Genomic DNA, 27,244 nt, shown 5'->3' with positions numbered 1-27,244 from the left:
TAATACTTAAGGAACGATGAACTTAAAAGAATCTGCGCGCAAAATATTTAACACCATGAGAAGGTAAATAAAAAATGTATGATTGTATCGCAGCTCAGCATTCATTACAGGAGAATTGGCAATAATTTTTCTCCAAACTATAATCTCTATCAAAAACTTCAGTTTAAAACTCAGATTTTTGTTGGTATTTCGTGTCTTTCTGTTTGTACGGAATACCTAAGCCTTTCAACATTTGCAAAGTTTCTTCAAACTATTTGAATTTTCGCTTGTACGTGTTATGACAAGTTTTAGGTTTTGTTATCAGTCGAATTAATTATTTAGATGAAATTAAACACTAAGCAAGTGTCTGAATACATGGCACGTGTTGTTGATGGTTTTCCCACTCAAGGCTTGGCTCCGCTGATCGTCTTTACGGCTCTGTCGCAGTCTAAAAATTAACTTTATCATTCTCTGGTAAAAAAAAAAAGGCGAAAACATTCGGCCAACGGCCTGGAAGTCCGATTTTTCAGTGCTGGATATTTTTAAGAGTTTGCAAACTTTGATAATGCGTCACTAAGCGACCGATGGAAGGGTACAGTTTTTCATTTTTATCTCTGTTGTTATTAAGTGCTCCGTTAGGAGCGTGGCCTCACTGCTTCATGGAAGGAAACAAAGGTAAGAGCCAACTTTGATTCAGAATTGCACTAGATGATCTTCTTGGCATGTTTAAAGAAATATTACATCACATTTCTTTAAGGGGAAAGACTACTTACCTTTTGAACATTCATGTCTGTGTTTCACTTTTATTTCAATGCTAATCTTACTCTGCCAGCCTTGAAATCCAAATATTTTATTAAAATATATATTAATATTTTCATTAAGCTCTTGTCAGTCTAGTTTTCTTTGTTAGAGAGATTGTGAATATTTTGTTAGCTTTTACAGAAAAATTGATGCCAGCCAAAAAGCGATATTTACTTCACTTATTCAAATGAATTTTTAATCACTTAGGGGTCTATTCTACAGAGTATTTTGTATTTGGTTAATTAAGTAGCTTGTTTACTTTTGTCAAAAACTCCCTCTTCCTGCATACATTTTTTATGCTCATCGAGAAAGACAAATCGTCTCAGTTTATGGCTAACAAAGAAATCATTCTAGTTATTCAAGTATAAGGATCGTTATGGACCATTCAGATTCTTTTAATTTCGTCTGTAATTTGGACGCTTTGGTGATATATGCTCGAAGTTTATGCCATCAATTTTAAAGAAATTCCTGTTAAAAAAAGTAAGTGACGCTTGTCATCATTTATTTTGCAAATCCCTTGCAGACCATGGTTGCCGAAGTCTTATGTTTCTGAAATCCTTTGGAGGACATGCTTTGCAACGCCACGTTTTTAAAGAAATTTATTTAACCATGGGAATTAAGCCCTATAGCGACTGCAAAAATAGATGCCTCATGGAAAATTCCTGTGTGTCAGTGAACATCGGTCCACCCGACAAGAACGGCCTAAGGGTCTGTCAACTGAGTGATTCTGATCACACCCAACATCCTGATGACCTTAATCCCCGAGAAGGATATTTGTATTGGGCTTCAAAGGTACGGGAAAAAATGGATTTTACCCGATGATGTTTATTTACCAATTTTTGATACTAAAAATATTCCTGAAAATAAATCTGACCTTTTAGAATGCGTGCTCCAGCAAGCCCTGTCCTCAAAATATGACCTGCATTAATGGGTTTACTGACAAGGGATACATTTGCTCAATGTGTAAAGTTGGTTTCATGGGAGAAAGATGTGAACAAGGTAAAAAAAGAACTTTGCTTTCGGTATTTAAGTTTATTCTGATTTTTTTTGGTCCTCTCCTCTTGTGTACGTTCAGTTGGGAATAAAAATCAATTAATTCACACGATCAGTTTCTTTAGGAGAACTCTCTTTCCCTAAATTTGTTTATATGTATTTATTTCTTCATTATTATTATTTTTTTTGCAATAACTTCTATAACGTGTGTAAAATGAGTGTGTTTCATTTTTGTAACAGCTCCAGTGCTCCATGAATGGTTTTCTTTAAAGGAAGCTTTTACTATATAATGTTTTTTAAAAAATTAAAATAGTTTAAAAAAACAAAACAAAGAAAAAAACCCTCTTACTCCATGGATGCCTTCGTTTTCTTCTGGAATTTTCTTTGTAAGGCCCAGGAAAGCATTGGACTGAAGTACGAAAATCTCGTAACCGTGGAATGGGCTGGACTTTGTGTCTTTCCCTATTAATCAGTTTCTATACCTGGCCCTCTATGGTAATGTGAGTTGTTAGCCATTCCTCTGAGTGATGCTTAATTCAGTAGTAAACCCTTTGGAATTCAAGAGAGTTATTTCTACTTGAGCGTTTTCTTTCATTCGAAGATAATTATAGTTTAATATCACCTACTATTTTGTTCTTTTTTCAGATATAAACGAGTGCATCAGTGACACCCACGGTTGTCATTATAATGCAAGTTGCAACAACACATTTGGTTCATACACATGCCAATGCAAGCCAGGATTTAGTTGCAGTTAGTATGACAGATGTTTTGATTGTTAATCAGTGCAACATCTATACAGTAATTATATGGAAACTGATGGGATTCTCATCAACCAACACCACAGGTTCATAACCAACAATTCGTGTATAAGTTGATCAAACCATAATTTGAAATAGCTTGTATCATGGTATCCTTTTGGAAAAAGCCAGATTTTCATGAATATGTTGAACCAAATTTCCAAATGTACAGATTCTGTCATGTTTTTGATTACTTCTACTACTACGTTCTCAAAGAGTTTCAGAGTTAAAAAAATAATAATAATAATAATAGTAATAATAATAATAATAATAATAAAAAAGGAACAGGCAAACAAACAAAAAAAATAGCGATAGATTACATCGAGATTCTTATCTTTCTCAATTTAATGAAAAAACGCGTGATATGAAAAAATGGTTCAAGTAGACTTTTTTATCCTTCAGCATTTCAAGCCGTTTTTACAAATCTAAATGCCACTGGAAGATATGGTCCAACGATGTTGGGTAGCCACTACACAGGTCAGGATCATGATGGACAAGTTACACTGTCCAACGGTATTCAACAATGGAATGTGCCGTCCACTGGTGACTACAGAATAGAAGCGATCGGAGCAGCAGGAGGGTACGATCCATTTCCAAGCAGTGCTCAGTACCGAGGAAAAGGAGCAATTATGATCGGAACATTTCGCCTAAACAAGGGTGAAGTCATAAAAATAATTGTTGGTCAAGAAGGAGGAATAAACAAGCTGAGGTGGTCTTCAGGAGGTGGTGGAGGTACATTTGTAGTGAGAGGAGCCAATACACCTTTGATGGTAGCTGGAGGCGGGGGAGGCGTACAAAGTGTTGAGTCAAGACATGGAGGATGTGACGCCAGCACACAAACAACAGGGAATCCTGGATACCAGTCATGGGCAGGGGGAAGCAATGGAAATGGTGCACGGACTGCTGATAATAGCTCTCATTCAGGTAAAAATATATTGTCGTGTTTCCTTACTATTCGTGGCTTTGGCAGCAACTTAATCGAGTCACACGTTTCTGGTTTCTATGCAAGACTAGTAATAATTCAATTCAGCTGAACGGCAATTTCTATTTCAAATCTTTTCATTTTTAATTTTTATCTTAAAAGTTGCCTTAGCCCTCCGTGGAAAAACTTAATGGTCGCTAATCGATTGCGAACAGCGAGGATTGCTTAAACCCCAAGCCTTTATCCGTTTCGACATTCCGCGTCGAATTTCTTGAATTCTTATGAAGACAGCCAGACCTCTTTTTACTTTCATCTAAGGAATCTTCTCCTTTTCGTCTATCTCTATTCCCATTCTAGTCTTAAATGCAGACGTATATCAAAGGTCTTAACGGGTAACCGAAATCGGGAGATGTTTACGTGATCGAAATTCGAGGATCAAGATGTTTTGTCCTTAGAAACCCTTCGGGAGTAGTTTATGTTGACATGTTATAATTGGCTATTCAGAATTTGGCCCGCTGACGAATTCAGTTCAAAGATATTTTTGTAAATAATTCCCGTGTTTCTAAATATTTTAAGTAAATCTTTCTTGGAAACTATATGTCAGATAACAAAGTTTTCAAAAAAAAAAAAGGAAATTCCAAAAAGATGGCCCTCGAAGGTCTACCGTATCCTTAAATCAATTTCCATTTAACATTTTTTTTCCTCAGGTGGAGGTGGTGGCGGCTTTTGTTCAAGCGGAAGAAGTGGAGCGTATTTTCATGGAACCGTTGGAGAGGGTGCAGAAGGTGGTAAGGGATTTCTTCAAGGAGGGGTGGGTGGGAGACCCCGTCACAACGATACCACTGGTGGGTTTGGGGGAGGAGGTGGGGCTTGGGGATGGTCAGGGGGCGGAGGAGGAGGGGGAGGGTACTCTGGGGGAGGAAGCGGTAAAGACGTGAGTGATTCCTGTGGGGGTGGGGGTGGATCATTCAATGCTGGAAACAACCAAAAGAATGATTGTTGTTACAACTCTGCAGGTCATGGTCAGGTGACGATAACGTTACAGTAGAGTAAACTAACCGTAAGCTACCAAACTAAAAAAAAAAATCAGTAGACTGAGAGTGTGAATCAGGGCGTTGGACGTTATATTTCTTTAACTTGGCCATTAAGTCGAGGTTGATCTTCACAGGGAAGTGTTGAAAACAGACTTCTACCTAAGAGACTATTTCATTATAGCATCAGAACAACTAGCATATCTCAAAGCTTCATCTTGATCTTCTCATTTTCTCTTAAGCCATAAATGAACTACGTAGACTTTAGGTTTGTAAACTTTATGGACATTTAGAAAGCAAACCTAAACATTCCTTATAATGATAATAGAATGGAAAACAATATGTTATAGAGAGAAGACAATGTCGTTCGTAACTCAGTTTTACACATATCTATTATTTTATATTATAGTGAGGCCACAATGTCGTTCTGTGACTCAATTTTACATATACCTATATCCATTATGTTATAATTTATAGATTTTGGCCAAGCCAAAAAGTGGAGCTCTTGTTAGTTTATTTCATTGTAATAAAAACTGTGATAAAACTCTTCAGCACCGGCTGTCGAAGAGTTTCTTCAAGGGGCTTAGTGACCAGTCGAGGGTGGTGGGGGGTGGGGGGTGGGGGGAAGGGAGTCTGGAACTGAGGGACTCTTTACAACTTGCAAAGCAATCAACACGCATGTTAGTCAGTAGTTCATTTAAACAGCTGAGGACCTTCGTTATTGTCCCTGATGTTTTGATCAAATTTTCGAAGATAAGGAATGTTTTTTTCTCAGATGTCGTGTATGATGTCAGCATCAGCTGATATTACATTCTATTGAGCGCGACTGATAATTTCGGTTTAGGAAAATGAGCCAAAATTGAAAGAAATGATGATAAACTACTTCGAGTTAAGACCTCACTGGTGAGAAAAGTGAGTCAGTGAAACGATACGCCAGAATCGTATGGGCATCTTTCACAAGTATATCTTCTTTTAAAGTTGTCAGGTATGACTGCTCTCTCCACTGTTTTTCCCTAACTTTTCGACCACCTCTAATAAGCGTAGAAAATTAAAAAGACAAGTCATTTTCAACTCGTGTTTAAACCTATTATTTTTTCGTATTTTTTCTTTTGGCTATTCTTGTTTTCCTCTGGCTGGAGGTACACATTGTCTTCTTTTAGATTTTTTCATTTACTCAATTCGGTAACTGCATATAATAAAGGCGTCTTTAAGCCAACTGTCTATAATCTTAGCAACTAAAATATGAAATTTGCCCGACATGTTTCTTGCGCTGCGAAAGTTTGATTTAAAGGAAGACTTAGGATTCAATCATGCAGGCATTTATAAAAAACTTGAGATAATACCTGGATTTCACTTGTACATCACAGAAATTAATTCCAAATATCAATCAAGTTTTTTCTTTAGTTTAGAAGTTGATTTGATAATGTTATTGGCTATATTAAAGAGGTTGAAAAGTTTCAACTGGTTTCTCTCATGTTTGGGAATAATTGAATTTACAGGGAGGTGGAGTTGTTGCAACATGTAAACGTGAAACACAACGATAAATTTTATTGATATGTAAAAAGTTTCCATTTGACTATCTACTGGGAAGTCTAAATTATATTTCAACCCAACCATTTTCCACAACTAGTAAGCACTATGACGAAATGATTAGTCAGGGAATTGGAAAATGTGTGGCATGTACACCATGTTTGAAACGTCACGTCCAGAATAAGCTCACAGGATTGAGGAGGTTGTATGTGGGAATAGGCTCACTTCTTTGTACCATTAATTAGCTAATCGCTCCTGTTGCCAATGTTTTGATGAGGTAGGGCTGTCAGAGGAAAGGAACTGAGGATTTTAGCTGGCAAAGTGACTTTTTAAACCTGGAAAGTATCGTCGTCAAAAGCAATAAGTTTGCCTGGTAGTTCATTTTTATTCTAATCAACTAGTTTTAAGAAGGAAGCAATATTTTATTGCATACACTAGATGCATGGGCTGTGCACAAGACTTTAATTTGACTACAATTTAATAGCCAATACCAATCCCTACACATGATAAAATGTTAGGAGGATCAGAGGGAAAAATGGTGCGTCATACATCTGCAAGATTTCATGTAATTGTTTTAATTACATGAATATAAACTGATACCAGGAGAATATTCAAAAGAATAGAAAATATGGTTAAAAAGCTAGAATTCGGCATAGGCCGGATAAACAAGATTCAGAAGAAAGAAAGTGTTCTAATGAAAAAGCTAGGCAAACTTTTTTACAAAAACTGCCTGTATCCGTTTGGCGCGTAGTCAATCTATTCAAAGTAGTCATAATCCTGGTTTTAATGATGAAAACACACGCACATGCAGATGAAAATAGAAATCTGTTCCTGCAAAAATAACTTTCTGTGGTAAAAGGACAGACTTTCCTTTCTTCATATAAAAGAAATACTGACCTTATTATCTCTCCACAAGCTCAGTTGACAGTGAGAGTGAATGAAATTGATAGTGACTATGTCAGTTGAGTAAATATCCAGAAGAGGATAAAAAGTAATATATGGCCTGCAGAACTCTGTTATTCTAATTTTTTAACCAATTCCCCCCGCCAACAACACAACAACAACACAATCTGTTTTTGGCCAAGAGAGAAGTTTATTCAGCTAGATCCTAGAATAATGAAATAGGACCAAACAGTAGCAAACAAGGAAGCGAAATAAACCTCTCTGCCACCAAAATAGGCCAAAAACAAACTGAAAAAACGATAACTAGAACGAGTGCAAGAAATTACAGCGGCAAAGAAACAATGGCAGAACGTAATTGAGTCGCGAGAGCGAGCTTGGATTTAAGGCTAAACTCTAAATATAGCTTATAAGAGTCACTGGACCAATCGCCATACAATTGTAATAACTCGCCGGATACGCCGCAACTAAAAGCCCAAGAGGCCGCTCCACGTCGAAAGGAGTGACCGCGGTAATGGTCGGCATGTGGAATAGCGATGTGAGAGAGACACGTACGAAACTGTGAAACAAAACTGCGCTTAGTAAGCGGCACTACACCCGAGGGACCCGGTAAAAGAAAAACCGGGCAGGAGCGGTGAGCGGGAATCAACTCAATCATACGGCGATATGCGCTGACAGGACATAATGGACTGCCAGGAATACTAAGTAAAGGAATATGAAGCAATCGTTCACCAAATTGAATTGTTTTGTGCACCGAAATGTAACAAAAAGCCCATGGGCGGTAAAAACCACATCACCCCGAGTCAGGTGACGGCGGGGATCAAATTGCCTGAGTGATGGCGGCACGATATTAGCTAGACGAGCCATAAGGAAAAAGGCAAACGAAAAGGCGCATAATAAAGTAGCCGAGCGTGGATTACCGTTCAACAAAAGAAACGATGAAAGCCGAAGAAAAAGAGAGGGAGAAACCGGCGGTGCACGACGCGGTGTGTGGAAAGCTCGCTGAGAATGTTTAAGATCCCGTCGAAGCCTCCTAAGTTCTGGATAGCCTAAAACGATAAAAGGCTTTTTAAGAAATCATTGTCAAATTGAAACATATCATCAGGGACAGGTACAGCTTGTAAATTGACGTGTTGCGCGTGGGCTAAAAATTCAGTTCTTCCCGCAAGGTTGTTCGAGTCCCAGCGCGAAAGAATGTCTGTATAGCAATTTGAGACACCAGGAACGTGAACAGCACGAATTTCGAATTCGTGAATAGCGGCAAGATAACAAAGTTCGCGCAAACATGAGTTTAGGAAAGAGTTCCGACACCGTCGCAGTATTGAGTACAGTCACGGCCACCTCGTCATTGCAACGTACTGTTAAACGTAAACCGGACCACCGCAAACCCCATAATTTCAAGGCGACAATGATGGTCAACATTTCAAGGCAATTAATGTCAAGAGTTTGTTGAACAACGAACGACGGAAAAGCTGCATGAAAATATTGGTCGCCACAGAGTCCTCCGCAGCCCGTCAAACATGCGTCGGTAGTAAACACTTCGCCCGGAGAGGACCATTGTGCTGTAGAAATCATTGAGACGCCATTATAAGCTCTGAGAAAACGGCGCCACGACGCGATATCCTTGCGAAATTCCGCGGTCAAGTTGACTTGATGATGATTGAATAGAACCTTACGTAGAAGAATGAGAATGCGGGCTATAAAAATGCGACTCTAGCGCACACACTTGGAAATAAAGATCAGTTTTCCCACTAGAGATTGAAGGGCAGTCTTCGTTGCTGTTCGTTTGTGAATCCATTGCTCAAGCAATTGTTCAAGTTCGCAGAGTCGCCCAGGGCTCACCGAAAGAGTTAATGCGTCTCTGTTCAACTCGACACCTAAACAAATCATAACTGGATAGGGCGGCCATGCTTTTTCTGAAGATTCTTGTAACCCGAGGGAAGACAATAAACCGCTAAGGGCCTGAAAATCCGTTTGTGCGTTAAAGGCCGGAGACACGCCGATGAAATCGTCTAAATAGGTAAACACCACGAGTCCTTGTTGTGATGCGACCCAGGCAACAGCAGCAGTAGAGCGTTGGCACGCCATAGCGGCAGAGCGCAATCCCATCGTGAGAACGGTGTCGAAATAAAACTGTTTGTTCCAAGTGTATCCCAGAAAAGGATAATCTTTGGGGTCCACTGGGAACTGGCGGTACGCCTTGCGAAGGTCACACTTGTACAATTAACAACCACGGCCAAAAGTAACAACGGCATCCACAATGTCATCGATTGTAGGATAGCGTAATGAAAGTGGTGCCCCCAAATACGAGTCACCAGGAATGCCATCATTTACTGAATGACCGGACGGCCAACTTAAATCCACGATAACCCTTCTCTCCTCGGAATCCCGCTTTTCCACGGTGTTGAGAGGGGAGAGCACAAACCCCTGCATGAACGGAGCCTTGTCAAAAGGCCCTGCAATGCGGCCAAGTTGGACTTCTTTAGACAGGTACGCATTAACTTGGTCTGGAAAGGTCAACGCGCCCCGATGTGTGCGAAGATCAAAAATGGGCAAAGTATCAGACATGTAACCGATAGGCCAGCCGTATTCAAGAAAGTCGCAAATAACATTATCCGGATAATGCTGAAGGAGTTCACGCCACTTAGCGATATTTAACGCAGAGAAAACCGGAATCCGTGCCACGCGATAATTCGGCTCACCAGTCAGAGCCACGTAGCGATGCACGTCGAGAAAATTGGGAAAGGGAGAACTGAGCCTCAACGAAGAACTTGAAGGGCAGAAACGTGCTCCCGGAAACTGACACGAAAAACCCGAAAGTCTTGAATCATCAACGAAAGGAGAAACATGAAGTCTCGCACTATCATAATGAAATTGATCTAGTCTCGTACCTAAAACGTCATGTTCAAAAACCTCAGAAACGAAATAATCACTGCAGAGAGCACCTTCATCAAGAAAATTTGTAGGATGAACGAAGGTGCTCAATGAACCTAGTTTTTTGCCCCGTTAGTGGAAAGAGGGCACTCCTTCGATCCCTCCGGGTGCAAAGCTTGTGTACTTCCTTTGACCCAACAGTTGGCACAAATGAGACGGAGCCATTTCCTCTCGCCGAGGAGCAAACCGTAGTGATCTTGTTCAAACGTGTACGTCTGTCTTTGGTAATCTCGACAAACAGAATCGGAACGTTCGCGGAAGAAGAAGCGCTCGCGGACGGCTTGGTTGCCTTGAGATGACCGTACAAAGTACGGCTTTCTAAAGGTGGAAACGAATCTCCCCATTGGAGCAATCCACGTTCGATCTCTAACAGAACTGCGCCGTGAAAACTCAAAACAGCCTGCCATTCGTAAAGCTGGGAAAAATACATTAGCGAAACCAGATGTTTAAGACGGGAAGAACGTTCCACCTCAGATAAATCTGGGGACAAGAGGATCTGGCCATAACCGGCAACGAATTCTTCGAGTTTAAGCTCCTCGTATTTGACTTCGTGGCGACCGTGAGTAATGCTGAGATAACAATGTGGCCATGACTGGGGATAAAAGACGGTGCTTGTTATCTTGGCTTCTTTCCCAGACTTGAGAGACTTACCGCCGTGCGCGTGTGCTATCTTGGCCTTCGTACTAACAGGACTTTGCATATCGCTGTCGTCACCATCAGAATCACTCGTCGACGCACTGGAGTCAGCTAACCCAAGCTGGGCGACTTGTTGATCAGCTTTTCGGGAGAGGCGGGACATAGCCCGTAATTCGGGCAAAGTAACGGCAGAAACAGGTTGTGATGCTGGAGCAACATCATGGCCATCAGAAAGCCGGGGCGTGGACGCGTTGTGACCATCCATCGCCTTTTTCTTCTCCACCAAGGCTCGTAGCTTCTTATTATCTGCTTGAACCTCTGCTAAACCAGTAGTTAACGACTGAACCGCACCGAGCAAAGAATTCAAAGTAGCTTGAATGGTTGAATCGTTCAGAGAAGCGTCCTGTGCTTGGTGGGCGGTGTCGTCTTCATCTGCTAACTCTTCTTCATCATCTGGCACCAGCCCGGGACACTGTTTATCAAATTTCCCGAACTTGTGCTCGGCTTGGGGAATTTTACAACCTGGACAACGCTTGGTTCGACCCATTGAAATCAATAAACGTACAAAAAACAACGCCACTTGACAAAACACTGTTCACGCCACGAGAGCTGTAACAAAACTGAAACCTAACACTGTAAACAATAAAGAATAGACAAAGGTGTGTCGCGTGGCGTCAGGCAATTAATCCCTTTGCACAATAGTGCCCAAAGAGGGAAAATTAGCCAAGGCACTTATATTTTTGCTTTGTGCATTACACGGTCACATACCCTGTAACCAATTCCCTACATAAATGTTTAATTTGGTTATGAGCATTGGTAAGAAACACCATACACTATTGAAAACACAAGAAAGAGTGTTTCAAGCAACCTTAATAATAACATTTAATATTACAATGTGGTTACTTACACAGCAAAATTATATAATCACACAATACCGAACAAAGGAAGTCAGGTCATGGACTAACCTGCTTCAACTTCTGAGGGCTTAGGGTACAGAGAAATAGATATGGTAAACAGTTGCAATTGATACAAAGTTAAAAGTTTGAAAGCTAAAAGATACACATTACAATCATCAACCCTACGCATTCTAGAAAAAACAGGGTCTGTTACCACCACAACTTCTCCCAAACATTCATATTCTACATATACGGATTTATCGTTCGTAATTACCGATTAAATTCTGAAGGTGTGACTCAATTAATTCAAAAGAAAACATCCAAGCAGGTTGTAAAAATGGCTCACGAATTGTAAACTGATGATGTGTTAACAAACTTCCCGAGATCGTGGTACCGATACGAATTTATCGTTCATAATCCCTCATGAAATTCCAAGATTGTAACTTGAGAAGTTCAACAGAAAATATGCAGGAAGGTTACAGAAACGGACTCTCAAAAACTGCTCTTGAATTCGAAAAACTTAAGCAAGAATTACCAGCGTGCTTTTGAGCTCAAACTGCCAGAAACCCGTTTCATTACACGATCACACCTCAGATCCTTCTTGCAAAATGTAATGACTGGGTGTCTGCAAAACGAAGACCGAAGACCAAAGACCGAAAAACGAAGACCGAACACCGAAAAACGAGAACTCTAACAACTCTCCTTCCTGCGGTAGGAGTAACTCCACTTTACCTGTGAGTTTGTTTGCACTATACATTTGCGGTCTGTAATTCAATTCTCAGATGCTTGACCACATGTGGCCCAAGCTCACATCTCGAGAAAAAGCCAACGATTAATTCATGAAAGCGTCACGTGTTGTGTGACTCGGTGTTAAGTTACGAGAGGAACCGTTGGAAAATTTGGTTGATTTGCAGCGGTAAATATTTCGAAATATGAATATTTTACACATTTTACCATCACTGACTGACAGCGATGGTATAGCAAGCTTAAAACGGCAGAAATCGCCAGAAACTACGATGGAAGACACAGGATATGTGTAAGTTTTATTTATTATACGTTTAAAATTTTCATATTTCGAAATATTTGTCGTTGTAAATCGACCATATTTTGGTCCCCATACTATTCCTTACAAGGTGTTCAAATTTTCTTACCGCGTAAGACTTAATGTAAACATAAACATCGCTGACTCATTCTCATGTTATTTCAATTTTGGGAGAGGCCATTACTTCGTTTTTAAGGTAAAAGAACACATCTTCGATGAAGTGCGATTTTTTTAAATGACTAGAGTAAACCTTGCGATAGTTAACAGACGAGAGAGCGATAGAAACTTGTTCACGCCGTTCGCTATCATTTGAAAACATAATCCTTAAGCTAAATTCTTTTCCCTTAACACCACGAGGACCACGAGTGTATTAAACATTCTAAACAATGGGACAAGAAATAACTTAAAGAATACGAACACTTTGAAATTTTATTAAAGCGATGAGCCGGCGGAAGGTTTTACCGAAACGTGATTTGAATTATAAACCGAAGCTAGAACTCAACGACAATTGGTGAAAAACGGTTTTAATCTTAGCGTAAGAGTAAACCTACATAAGAAACGACTTACCCCCATTTCTTCCTCGGATCCTTTGTGGTTCGCTTCTCTTTGTTGATGACCTCTTATCAGTCTATTTTCTGGAGCTCTTTGTATTTCCTTCTCGCGTTGCTTTTCGCTAGATATTCCCCTTTTTACGTATGCCTTAGCTTCTCTTGTTCTCTTTCGCGTTCTTCTCGCCGTATTCTGCCTTTTTTCGGCATCCTTTCCAACTTTCTAGCGCGTATTTCTTGACTCGCTTTACGCCTTTAACCTCTTGCTTTCTTTGGTCGCTCTGTCTCTTTCGTTCCAGCCAATTTTCACTCAAAACCCTTTCTTCACGAACTGGAATTATAACAATTTCCTCCGGTTGACAAAGCGTTAACTCTGCCGGTATTGTTGCGAGTTGGTTAGAAAATGCAAAATACTGAGAATAACTGTTTAACCACAACCTCACCAGTTTGATTTCCTGCTCAAAACGTGAAATGTAAATTATTTGCTTACGCAGCTTCACATCTACTAGCCCACTTGAAGCCCTCGCGTAATGCCCAACCGTGTACCCTTGGTACGCCATGATATGATGGTTTATTATTATTATTATTATTATTATTATTATTATTATTATTTGGGGATTGAGAGTCATTGTCGCAACCAATTGAAAAACATTCGTTTGCATTAATTTTCTTCTTTATAAACGTAACATTTAAAAGTTCAAAAAATGAATGAAGTAAAAAAGAAATAAAGGATGCATCCTGTAAATCTGCGCACGTTGAAGAAACCGATGGTTGAGTTGATAACAAAAGAAGTCTTTGAATAACTCTCTTGCAATAAAATTCCTTCTTAAAAGTAAAAATTTTTCCTGACGATCATTGCAAGGCAAATTATCACAAGAGGCTACAAGGCATAGCACACATTCATGTGATCCAAACAGCGCGAGGCTCGGTATCTATTTAACAAATAGAGAAGCCTTTAGTGGGCTCTGTTCTACTGCAACGCAAGAAGGAAGAGATTAGAGCGCGAGTGAGGACTTTCGTCTCTGCTTACGTTATAATAATGTAAATTACGACGCTTGGTATGTTAACAAACCTTCGTTTGGTTCTTCTGTGGTTGCTTTCCGGTTCGCTTGTTCCGAAATTTCACCTACGGAAAAAGGCTAGATAGAAGTCTGTGAAATTGTCAGCCCAATCCACCAGAAAAAAAGCGTATGAATTCAAATTCTGCTCTTTGGTGATTTTTGTAGGCCTTACAAGGTGCATGCAAACAACATTTTTGCAAATAAAACTTGTAACGATCACTAAAAACCGTTCAACGACGATTTGATGATCAGTTATTTTCTTTAGGCTCATAAATATTTCATGGAGCTCATACATTTTGCAACAGAACAGAGCCCAATCAAGGCTTCTCTATTTGTTAAATAGATTCCCAGCCTGACGCTGCTTGGTTCACATGGATGTGTGCTAGGCCTGTTTGCCTCTTCTGACAATTTGTCTTGCATTGATTGTTAGGCAACCTTTTTACAATTAAAAGAACTTAAAGGTATTTTATTGTAAAATAATAATTATAAAGACTTCTTTTTTATCGACTCTATCATGTTATCTTCAACTTACGCAGACTTGCAGGATGCATCCTTCTGATTCTTTCCTATTCTATTCATTTTTTAAACTTTTAAATGTTTCGAAAATAGAAAGAAGAAAATAAATGCAAACCAATGTCTTTCAATTAATGGCGACAACCTCACTCTCAATCCCCAAAGAATAATGATAATAATAATAACAATAATAATAAACCCATCATATCATAGATTATTAGCCTGTCAACTGAGTGATTCTGACCACACCCAATATCATGATGACTTTAAACCCCAAGAAGAATATATGTACTGGATTACATAAGTATGGGGATCTGAATAGAGGAAATGAGAATGAAGTTAATTCTCATAATACTCGATTGCATATTCTCTTGGTTTTTTTGGTCTTTTTTATGTTAAAACGCTACAAGAAATAAATCTATCCCTGCAGAATTCGTGTTCTAGTAATCCCTGTCCTCAGAATGTGACCTGCCTTAATGGATTCACCGACAAGGGATACATTGGCTTAACGAGTTGGTTACGTGGGACAAAACTGTGGAGAAAATAGGAAAAAATTCAGATATTTTACTTTGATTTTGATTTTAGTATTTTCTTCATGTGTAGGTTCATAATAGGAATGTGTAGGTTATATGGTATATCCAGTGTTGAAAGCTATGCGTATTGTCCCTCCTTAGCCATTATACCTGTCATCTTTGACACTTATACTGCAATGTGATTAATATGGTATCTCCACGATAGTTCCTCATCAATGTACAAACCCAAGTTAAGACCCTTGTGTAGCTAACCTTTTCTATTGATGTTTCATGAACTCAAATAAAAAGTTACGAACGTTCAGACTGTTTCAAAGTGCTTTTGGAAGAGCTCCCATCGTTATCGCTCATTAACACGGTTGGAAAAACCAAGGTATGATAGGTGATGCATCAAAAGTGTTAAAATTCGCGGCAATTGTGCGTGGATTTACATGGTGGACATTGCTTCTTTTGACAGATATATTGTCATTCTACTTATTGAAGCAAATCGAAGGTTCATCCTCAAACTTTAAAATCCGTGCGAAAAAATGGACCTTTGGCCCACTGAAACTTAGAAGAGCGAGTTTCACAAAGTTTGCAAGGGCAAATCTGGCCCATTCTTCTTCAATTTTAGCATGGTCGCCTTTAAATTTGCCGCCTTACTCGTTATGAATAATAAGTGTGTCATGACAATCAGGCAGTTCCCCCCCTCCCCCTTGTGGGCAACAACCTCATGACTGAGGAGCTGCTAGGTGTCACAAGCAGTCATCTTAGAAGAGGTTGCAAACATTTGCATGCTCATTTTTCGTTCTTTTATGGTCGGAAAAGACTATTTGTCTGTGCTTATTTCGATTCTTTTTGTAATCAGTTAAAAATGACGATAAGCTGAGAAGAGAATGTAAAAAAACCAAGCGGACAGACAAATCAGTCCTTGTATCTGTACAGTTGTTTACTTGCTCAAAGTTTAGAATTATCATCTTAAGTATAGCAAATTTCTCAAAGATACATACAAGAAAAGTAAGTCAGCTTTAACTAGTTGTAGCTACATCATAACTATTCTATAAGTACAATTTACATGACAACCAGCTCCCATTTTGGTTGACGACTTTAGCGCCTTAAGTACCCGATCAATGAAGCCATGTGGTTATTATTCGGATTTCCTTTAAGCCTGGTTTTCCTAGTCTAGCATTCCAGCAACTATTTTGTGCATAAAGCGTTATAGCGGAGCCCGATTTTTAAAAAGACATTTTAAAGCCGAGAAAGTTTCTTTAAAGCGACAACCTATATGTATGACTGAAATTCATCATTCCGTCCCTTTAATTTTAACTTGAATGCAATAAAGTTATTGGTCCTTGTTCACTCCATACTTTCTTGTAAAGCACAATTCAGATTAAAGGTTCTGAAACTATGAAAACGTTTTATGAAATTGTATTCATGTACAACATGGCCCTAACAGCTATAGGACTGGCAGATTACTCCATTGACCTCATTACTTTCTGCTACCAATCTCTTCCATCGCTGATTACAGATGTGTTTATATATGGGAGATATGGTGCGATGCAGGCATTCCTTTGGTTCATCACTTTATAAAATTGAGAATATTTATTGTCAGATCTCTGTCAATTTCTGGCTGGAAATACGGCGTTAAACTTTCTATTCAAACGCTCTTTAATCTGCAAAAAGGAAAAGATATCATGAAATTTTTAGTCTCAGCCTGGAAATAAGGTGTCTGAAAATTACTCGCTATGATCTTCCAAAGTTGAACCTAAAAGTTAGACTACAAAAGGACCCTCAGGCAAAAAGGACCTATGTTACGACTTCTTTATACGGCCAGGCTGCTTATGACGATTGAAAATTTTGGGTTCAGTGGGTGACTTGCGCATTAGAAGACAATTCTTAAGAAGGCTAAGGTAGTCTCTGAGAGTTTAAAATGTGCTTAGCACCATAATTTCACATCTAATCTTTTCATCGCATTAACAACCAGCGTAGGTTTTCTCCATATACATTACCTTCAGGTGGTAACTGTGTTAAGATAACGAGTCTTACAGCGTCAATTTTAATTTTTCATTTAACTGAGCCTCATGTCTCTCTTGTGACTTGTACTTTGAATAAAATCATCGTCAATAATTGAAATAAAAATCAAGCTAAAAGATTAATTTAACAAAACCACTTGTACTTACCTGAGTGTTTCGTACACAATGCAATAGAAAAATGAGAAATCCCTGTAAAAAGAATAAGATGCACCTCTTTATGATGCGAGCAGCTTAAAAATGATAAGGCTGTTGATTTTGAGGTTCGCTTATTTAAAAAGCTCCCTAATGGTGTCTCGTAAAACATAATAATGGTTTACCTGAGTTGCGCTGAAGATAGTAAAGATATAGGCAAAAGCTTTGTGAAACGTCGAAAAGATACCAAATAACCACGTGACACCCAGCAAGGGAATCATTACTGTGCATGTCTTGATGCAGAGTCTGTAAAAAAAAAAAAGAAACGACAAAGAAACAAACAACAATAAAAAACAAAAAACATAGCAATACAAAAACAAAATAAGAAGAAATAACAAACAAGCTGTTCTTGTTGTTGTCATTATTGTTTTTATTGTTGTTCATGTTATTGTTCTCATTTTCCGGTTCCTAACGTTCATATTTACTCTTACCTTATCTGATGATTTCCTGGAGCTGGCTGTGTTCCGGACATTTCTTTTACAACTCTGGCCAGAATTAACAAGTTGAGCTACAAAATAGTAATATCTAAAATAGGCTAAACATTCATATGTAATTGCCAACAACTACTCAGCTACTAACCTGTTGACCTCAGTCTGAGCCCCAGTTATTTGACAATTATTCCATGAACGCGCTGGATATGAGATGGTAGAAAGCCAACAAGGCGCCTGGCCCGTAATAGGCTACAGCCTATTTGGTATCGAACGAGCGCAAATGGAATAGTTGTTTTTATGCATTTCCATATAAGGTGGCTCGGAATAAGCGCTGATAACTGGAGTTCAGTGAACCAATGACAACAAGAGAATGCAATATTTATATTTGAAAATTTAGTGATTGTTTATTCACCAGTAAGCAGCATGATGTTTTACTGTAGGATTCAAGGAGAGTGTTGTCTGCACGTCAATAGGCCTGTTTCCCGAAAGCCCTTACAGTCAACGGTCAAGGAAAGCAATTGTGTTCATGTGCTTCTTTCTTTACCGTTTTCCTAATTTATGATTGAGATATCAACGGCTGTTAAATTCAGACAAATAAAGAGAATGTGTATTTTTTTTAGCCAAGACCGCACAGCAAACAGGCCTTTCTTTTTGAACCGTTATAGGCCAGTTTTGTCCCGCTGTTTTTAATTCAAATACATCCTTCATCAATACAAGTCTTCCCAACGTTAAAGTATGAACAACATCTTGCTGCGAGTTTTTGGATTTTGAAAATTTTAATGAGACTATCAACTATGTTTAAAAATTGTGATCTACTTACAACTTCCACTGTCACCACAAAAACAGCAAATATCCAGATAGAATGATTTGCGTTGGAGAGCCAGCAGCTTATTCACGACACAAATTACATAATTATATTAGTCTTGAAGTTTAATCAAGCCATCACAAGTTGAAACAGAAGAGAGAAGGGGGAGGAGAATGTGTTTCCTTTGCTATGACATCTGCGAATAGTTAGACATTGTAGTCTTCTAGGATAAGGTCGATGAACCGTAGGCCCTGTCTCCTGCATTTTCTCAGTGCTGGTTAGCAGGGAAAGATACAGAACTCACTCACAACTGTTGCAAAGTGTAGAGAACGTGGCTCCCGGTGTGGTGATCTGGCCATGTTATCTTATAAATAGTCCCCAAATAAACTAGCTCTAAAGCTGAAATGGTCTGAATTGTCTTAATAAGTAAATAAATAATGAAACTTAAATAGATACATACAGATACTTACTATTCTTTGCTGACAAAACTACCGATTTCGTCCCTCGCTGAAGCAATTAACAGCGAAATACTGACCATAACAGCTGGAAAAGCTACAATTAACGCAAAGGAAAGTTTTAAAGACAATGAGATTACCACGTATCAATATCATTTTGATAACGAAAACTTGATATCGCCTTTAATAATTGCTGTAATAGTGGAAGAGCCTACCCCAGGAAAAAGCATGGTACATGGCCATCTTCTCATTTATATTATAAACTTTGACAACAAACAGGTAAAGATAAATTCCTTCGACAAGCATCCAACAAAAGGCTGACATGAGAAAATACTGCATCAGGGCTGCCACTGCGACACAAATACCCTGAAAATCAAGAGTAGACTGAGCTTTTTATAACTGTAACCGTTTTATTTCTATTTCGAGTAAATTTTCAAGAAGGATTCATTTTTAAAAGGCTTTTTTTAATAGCTTTCGACATTTTATATCAAATATAGCCTTTATTTTCCCCACTGGTTAATTTTTTATTAATCAAGTCTCGATCATGCCAACATGAAACATGAATCTGTTACTTCATAAACACCTGCTTCTTATGACAATTTCTCAAGCCCCCTCCCTCCCCCTTTCCGTCCAAACCGATAGTTGTCCAGCTGTGATCAATAATAATCACAAGAAGCATAAATCTGTTCAAAAATGCGACTAGAGCCAACACTCCTCTTTTGAATTCACGGCCAAATAGCTAAAAAAGATTTTACTGACTTTGTTTTAAGTTGTACTTTTTAAAAAACAAAAAAAAACAATAAACAAAAACAATAAAAAAAACAAAACAAAGAAAAAAAACAAGCGTTTACCTTAACCTGTGTGGCATTTATCCCGGCAAGAAACATTATCTGGCCAAGTCCCAATGAGGCAACGAGACTTAACCTCACTTGAGACAGCGGCTGATGCACATCACTAGTGATAACGAAGAGAAATATAGACCGTATTGACGGTTAAGAATATCTGAAAGTCATATATTTGAACTGCGGATGAAGACGTGAATGAAAGTGATCCTCGCAGTGATGTGCACTACTTAGGCAATAGTGAAAATAAGGCCTGAAAAAAATTCAGGCCTGTACGGGATTTGAACCCATGACCTCTGCGATATCGGTGCAGCTCTCTACCAACTGAGCCAACAAGCCAACTGGGAGCTGGTCATGATGGTGGTTCTAAATAAACCCGTCTATTCATCACTTCACGGGTTTATTTAGAACCACCATCATGACCAGCTCTCAGTTAGCTTGTTGGCTCAGTTGGTAGAGCGCTGCACCAGTATCGCAGAGGTCATGGGTTCAAATCCCGTACAGGCCTGAATTTTTTTCAGGCCTTATTTTAACTACTGCCTAAGTAGTGCACATCACTGCGAGGATCACTTTCATTCACTTCATAGACTGTATTGATAGACAAAAATAGGAAAATAGATCAATACCATTTATATCAAGTAAGAAACTGTATAATACTATCAAAACTGAGAAGGAAAGGAACTAAACTAGGAGAAATGAAAATAAAAATAAATAGGTCAGAGTTGGAGAGTACCAAGTGTAGTAAAATAATTCCATAACAGAAGGAAAAAACATTTTACTTACGTGAGGAGAGCATAAGAAGCTAAAGTAAGGATTATTCCAATGAGCGACAAGATCTGTCCCACGTAAGTGAGAATCGTCAATATCTTCTCATCTTTTTCTGTCTATTTTTCCATTGTAATAACAGGCAAAAGGAAAGCAAAATAAAACTAATGACGACATACTAAAAAAAATGTATATATATATATTTTTTTTTTTTCTTACAATATAAAATAGCACAACAGCCCCGTTAGTAAAAATGTTCTTCCCGGCTTTAAATAAATATGATAACAGTGAAAAATCTGCAAACATATTCAAATTAACCTCAAATCTGGAAGGAGTGGGTAGTTATGTAACATGGTGATTTGCCATGATTATCATGCAACAAATGTTGTGGATTATGAACAGACAAACACCATTACCTCTGCTGTGTAGTCGAACAAAACTGCAAAGTGAGTCAGATGGTTGCAGCTGCACTCTGTGTACTCTGATTTTCTTTTAGATACGTGACATCCCTCATCTGACCACCCATCAATACTAAAAATAGGCGACATGTTAGCTTTTTACATGAAGCGACGAATATATGACATCTTCCCTTAACTGTTTATTGAAAGTTTGGCTCTGCTGCTTGAAGTCATCAAATTTCATCAGCCTGTCATTTTAGTCGCCCATGTGCTGGGGTTTAACCAAGGAAAGAATCATGGGGCGCATTTAGGTTCTTACGACGACTAAGCCCTTAGAAATCCCCCATCTTTTGAAAGATAGCATCTTATTCACTATGCAAGATTAGAAAGATGAGCCAAGGAACGTAGTGGCAGTGGGTGAGGAAGTTAAGTATTATAGCTTACTCTAAACATTGCATTATCTAGGATGGCCACCAAGGCATCCATTATATCAAAGTCTTTCAGAATAATCCAAAAAAGAAAAAAGAAACAAAATGGGAAAACCAACCAAAAATAATTAGATACAGTGAGATAATATAATTGACGAAATTCTCACATGAAGGTGAAAAATGATGTGCCGTGAATCGACTGCCTGAGGCACTTTAATATTTTTGGACAGTCGCTAAACATGTTTTAGGTCATACAATGGAAACGTTTGCCGAGGACAGAAGTTTTAATTTAGTACTACAAAATACTGCGTGACTACCACAAAATAATCATGCTTACCGTTTGGAATCAAATCCTTTCCAAAACACACAATGCCTGGTTGCGTCAAGAGACTAATGAATAAGATACTGTTTCATTCAGCCCAACAGTTAATACTTTCAGTAAATCTAATCATTAATATTAAAGTAAAGTATTCTTTCCATGTACCCATTTTTCGTTTTTTCAGTCGTTGATATGTTTCATCATACATGTCATATAATTTCAATTTTATGTAGATTTCTTGCCTTTTGATTTCTAAACTTCATGACGGCATTTCTTATCAAAAGTGTCGGCTTCGGATCCATTGCGACTGCTATTACCAAGCTGTTAAGACGCCTGAATGATAAAGAAACATAACCATCGAGTAGGGCTCGCTTTAAGAAACAATCCAATCGGATCAATAGGATTATCCCTTATGAACCTGTAAAAAAATCTCAGGGTAGACGCTAGCCAGTGCAGAAGAAAGAATGTTGCCTTTATCGGCTTTTTCAATCCCGAGCGGTTTTGTTAGTTTAGTACCAGTCTTCCTCAGCTGCAATTCATGGAGGGCTAAAACTTATCATTTTCTTTATCTGATCATCATCACCACTATCTCTCGAAAATCATTGTCAGTGGGTCTTTTTTCTTCCTTCCGCCATCGCCTCTTTCATTGTAATTGTCACTTAGATGCAACAACGAAACGTTGAATACTATGAAGAAGAACGATGTGAGGCATAATATAATTCCTGATCTGGCAGTTTTTAAACGCGACTTCTGAATGGATGATTTTTAATCTTAATCAACATACAAGTACAGATCATGTTACCTCCTTTTCTTTAAGTTTGCATTATTAAATTCTCTCATTCTTAACAGTTCATGTAGGCCTTTGAATATGATTCCGACAATCACTGAACCTTAAAGGAAAAAAAGAAAAGCAATTCAAGATGTATCCGTGAGTTAGATGGACTGCGAGTGTATCGTACTCCATGTCCAGGTAGATGAGATAATAAAAACATTTTAAAAGATACAATTACGTGAGAATGTTGATGACTTTTTCGAAAGCTCCAAAACATTCAGCAATACATAACCCATCGTTATTTTCCTTGAATTTTCGAGAAGATTTACTCTTTAGAAAATGTCACTCGTCACATTGTTGGGATATAGTTCTATTTTCAGTGTGTGATTGAACTTTACAAGTAAAAGGATCAAATACTTATGTTCTGGGCTATTTTGCTTCCCTCCTGCCCCACTCACTGATGGAAAAAAAAGCTATGGAAAGCTTCATAGATTTAAATAGAATATTCAAGAAACCTGTTCATTTGAAAACTACAACAATAGCGACTGCAACAAAAACAAAAGCATTTAGCTAAGTTCAAGATCAGAGTCAAGTTTGCCCCCGTCCCAATTTATGCAGATTATTTTATTAAAGTTCGTGGTAAAAGTTTTTCTTCGCACATCAAAGTCAAATACCTACCGTTTCTATTAAAGTTATTGGATGGGATGTTAACAGTTTCATTTAATGATTCACCGAGGTGAAAGTCGTCCGAATCTCGTGGTAGACTCTTCCGAATATCAACTGTTATAATGGAGGAATGGTGTGGTTTTAAAATACATAACAGAAATATCATAGAATATAATGAGAATAATATTAAATATTTGTTAAATTTAATCTGGGATATAACTATCATACGTAATAGGGTTCATCCCTGAACTTCCACATGCATTCCGCCACTACTTTTATGAGATCAATTATTTATGCCTATGATGAGTGTCTGTAGTACCAGCAGACTCTTAAAACTGATAGTGGTACGAATTAGTTACCAAAAACTTAAAAGAGGTTTTAATAGCTGAAAAAAACAAAAAAAAAAAGCTTAGTCTCCATCTTGGTATGACTTCATTTTTGTATATCATATGAGGTTTTCCATCATACGCTATCAAGCTATCAAGGATCAAAATTATGTGTCCCACTATGACTTCATTTTCGTATGTCATTTAGGATGTTCAATTTCTTCTCCATTACAAAACATAACAACATTAAAAAAACAGACAAACAACCTTAAGCCTACCACGTATTCTCTCATATTTCCCCCTTAACACTGGCTTTGATTCGTTGAGGTGGTACCAGCCATACTTCAGAGCAAAGGTCTGAAAGGCATCTACCGTTGTGTATATCAACTCTATCCGTTTCCGCTCGGTTATAACATTTTTTTTAACTTCTGTAAAGGATATATCTTTGTACTTGACCAGAGTATCTCGCAACAAATCGACGACGTTCTGCAAAAGGATGGAATGAAATTCAATGAAAAAAGTGTTTCTTCGTTATCATTACCTTAAGATAACTGCTGATGATTACTTTTCTGTTATTACTATTTTTTTGGCATATGCTATTACGTGACGCCTTTAGACCTATTGCGTGCGAGCAGGAATATCAGATAGATTATAGCCAACAGTAGGTACAAGGAATGATGATGATTAAGTAAAGTTGAAAATTAAAAAGGTTTTTCTAAGAAATTTAATAAATAGAATGCAAAACTTCAACATACCTGCAAAGAGCTACCTTGTTGAATATCTGTTTTATTTAATGCCAAGGTAAAATTATTTATCTGTAGCAAGGATGACATATCAAATTAGTGCGAGAGAGTATGAAACAGATACTAAATGCTCGTCCATTAAAGTTATCTCGACACATCCAACTCACTGTTTTAAATTCTTGAAAGAATATGAAAAAAAACAAGCAAAGAAACAAATAAAACAACAAACAAAACAACAAACAAGAACCAAACAAACCAACGGAAAAAAAAACAAACAAACAGAAAGAAAACCAGATAATACAGAGCAAAATCATCCCTAAGCAGAAATAATAGTGAAAAAAATAAAATACTAGAATAATAATTATAAAAAAGATAGCGATCATGACGATGATTTTGATGATCATTATGATAAATTAAAAACGACATATTATAAAAATTATCATATTTGAAGATGAATTGCATGTTACAGTCACTAGTGTGATACTTTCTGTGCATGTCACTAGGGTATGTTTAAGCAATACCTACCAATTCTTCTGTTTTTGAAGTCTGCTGTGATCTTGTAGGAAGTTGTGGTGATGTAGTCGCTGTTTGTACTTGAAATATAGCCGGAAAATAAGCTCATCATAGACTTGAATCATTCTTATCTTTACGTATCGTTATAAGGTCAGAACTTTGCTTAGAAGAGAGGCAATGGAACACTTTCAAACCAAGAAGTGATCAACCGGTATCTTCTTCAGAAAACTGCAATACACTATTTGCTCTAGAGAAGAGAGGACATCGTCTTTGCATTATCAACTCACTTGATAGAACCAAACTATCTTGCAGTACTCTCAACCAAAGCAGCACCTTAGTTTCTTTAGAAACCTATCCCCTTTATTCGCTGCTCAATTATCCGATAACAAAAGCGAAGGAGTTATCAGCAAGAAAATGTCATTTTCATGAGATGTTTAAAAAGACAAGTTGCAAGGAGGAGATGAAAGTCAGCTTTCTTCGAAGCTTCGAGCTTGATAGACCGTGACAACACATCATTTCAAAAAGGAGAAGCAAATCAAAAGGATCTTTATCGCATTAATAAATTTTCTCCCATTGCGCTATGTGGTTTTCCTAAACATACCTGAAAAGCATGACTTAAAATAGTCATCTTTGATTTGCTAACTTTAGAATGAGAATACCAAATTTCTCACCGTATATGTGAGTCATAGTAGCTTTGATATTTGTGGCTAGAAATACAATACCTTTTGATGTTAATAGGTAGAGCTGTGCCACTTTGGATGCATTGGAGCGGTCAAAGTTATTCTGACAAGGGTAAATGCACAGAGGTTCTTTTTGGATGCAATTATGTTTACACCTACATGCGATTATGTTTACATTAGTCGCTGCATGTCTGACAGCAAGTACCAATTCTGTCATTGCAAGTCTGATTAGAAGTTACGCTTGCTCCAAACGTATTGTCACCAAATCAAAAATTTTTAGCATTGCAAATTTGGAGACATTTCCTCGAGCTGCATTTCGAAAAACAAAAATTTACATTTACGTTGCAAGTCTGATTGCATGTTGTTCCCTTACAATCCAAATTACATGTATCTGCCTACATTGCACTTCGTTACAGTTCCTCTTACATGCGCAAATTACCTCGCACAATCTTTAAGGTTTTCAAAGCAAAATGTTTATTAAGTAGTCTGTCTGGTAGATGCAACCGTTTTGCGCGGGAGTTGTCTCGCCCAAAAAAATTTATGCCCTGACTCAGGGAAACCATATCAAAGGTGATTTTTTGGGAAGAATCTATCAGAATGTCTTCAATAAAAGAATTCGTCCGACAAAAAATAACCCAAGAAATTCACGCTCTTCAAACCGATCAGAGCGCGTTTAACACGTTTTCAGTTTTGCTTAGGTCAGTGAGCAGATGGTTGAAAAAACTGAATAAATGCGCGAGTAATTTGGGAAAAACTCGGAAAAGAAACACTGAAAAAAAATTTAAAACTCAATCGACTTTTGGCCGCATTTTCCGATGGTTTAAGTTATTAATTCTCATCCGAAATGTTCTGCTACGTCTAATTTATTAGGATATGTAGATACAACGAATATGAGAGTTAAAAGAGTCCTTGATCCCTATGGCGAGAAAAAATTTTCGAAAAGAAAAAGTAATAATCTTCACAACAGAATCCACACTCACCTAACGAGGAGACCAGCAACAGAACTGCCGTAAATTTATGGAAATCATCCATTTGTTTTGAGGTTAACTTGTTGTCCCTTCGCCTTCAGTCGAACCAATAAATGTGTTGAGATCAGCGAGTTATCTAAAAGCAACCAAAATATTATTTCCGTATTGTGCGTATATATTATGAATATCTTTGAGATCAGTGCAAGATTGCTGTTAGCTGATTCTGAAAGAGCTTTCTCCTGTAAAAGAATGAATTTAGCTTACCTTGTTGTTTTTACGTCTGCAGTCAGGCTTTTATAGAGCTGTTATTTGTTTATGGCTTGAAGCACAAAATTGATTTTCATGCAAATTAATGACATCTGGACGTTTATGTTGCATTTTAACTGAAACGTCATTTAATCAAGGGAATTTGAATATTAGAATAGCAAAATAATTTAAATGAATGTTTAGAAACACTTTTCTAGAAGTCTTTAACTATCCATAAATTGAAATGTTATCCTTGCAGCGGCCAACTTTTCCTTCGTTCAAGCCAACCGCACTAAAACCTTACCAACGCATTCAAGGAAGTGGTAACATGATGTTTTGATGTATTTGTTGTCCATGTTCATTAAGAAATGGAGTAGTTCTCAATTGTCTCACAATTATTCGCCCTCGTCACAATTCACGCAGTCCTGGCATAAAATGTGCGCGCTGCCGTTTTTAACCATCTGCTTTCTACTTTACTTGTAAATTCCTTTCTATTCTACGAATACATAATTACTGAAGTCAGAATTAAGAAAACGCCAACAAAAATACATATATAGATGTTAGAATAAT

The 27,244-nt window shown here is 37.9% G+C and overlaps 2 protein-coding genes across 2 annotated transcripts; one reads left to right on the top strand and one right to left on the bottom strand.

Annotated features, from left to right (window-relative positions):
- Positions 1 to 403: 403 nt before the first annotated feature.
- LOC149051955 (uncharacterized) lies at positions 404 to 5,076 on the top strand. Its single transcript, XM_089201527.1, has 6 exons — positions 404 to 654; positions 1,304 to 1,572; positions 1,662 to 1,779; positions 2,419 to 2,523; positions 2,973 to 3,494; positions 4,200 to 5,076. The coding sequence occupies exons 1-6, from the start codon at positions 564 to 566 to the stop codon at positions 4,538 to 4,540; spliced, it is 1,446 nt and encodes a 481-aa protein (XP_089057653.1). The 5' UTR covers positions 404 to 563; the 3' UTR covers positions 4,541 to 5,076.
- A 10,944-nt stretch (positions 5,077 to 16,020) lies between these two features.
- On the bottom strand, positions 16,021 to 26,740 carry LOC113686184 (adhesion G protein-coupled receptor L4). The gene is made up of 19 exons (XM_089200860.1): positions 26,693 to 26,740; positions 26,441 to 26,564; positions 24,793 to 24,860; positions 24,280 to 24,339; positions 23,803 to 24,010; positions 23,211 to 23,312; positions 22,563 to 22,650; positions 22,003 to 22,093; positions 21,779 to 21,831; positions 21,032 to 21,146; positions 20,634 to 20,734; positions 19,860 to 19,962; positions 19,224 to 19,374; positions 19,024 to 19,105; positions 18,569 to 18,635; positions 17,749 to 17,825; positions 17,443 to 17,563; positions 17,273 to 17,314; positions 16,021 to 16,765 (listed from the first exon to the last, which is right to left on the bottom strand). The coding sequence occupies exons 2-19, from the start codon at positions 26,490 to 26,492 to the stop codon at positions 16,712 to 16,714; spliced, it is 1,635 nt and encodes a 544-aa protein (XP_089056986.1). The 5' UTR covers positions 26,493 to 26,564; positions 26,693 to 26,740; the 3' UTR covers positions 16,021 to 16,711.
- Between the last annotated feature and the right edge of the window lie 504 nt (positions 26,741 to 27,244).

Source organism: Pocillopora damicornis, chromosome 1, assembly GCF_964200805.1.
Source record: "Pocillopora damicornis chromosome 1, jaPocDami1.2, whole genome shotgun sequence".
NCBI lineage: Eukaryota > Metazoa > Cnidaria > Anthozoa > Scleractinia > Pocilloporidae > Pocillopora > Pocillopora damicornis.
This window is presented reverse-complemented; position numbering and strand designations above follow the sequence as displayed.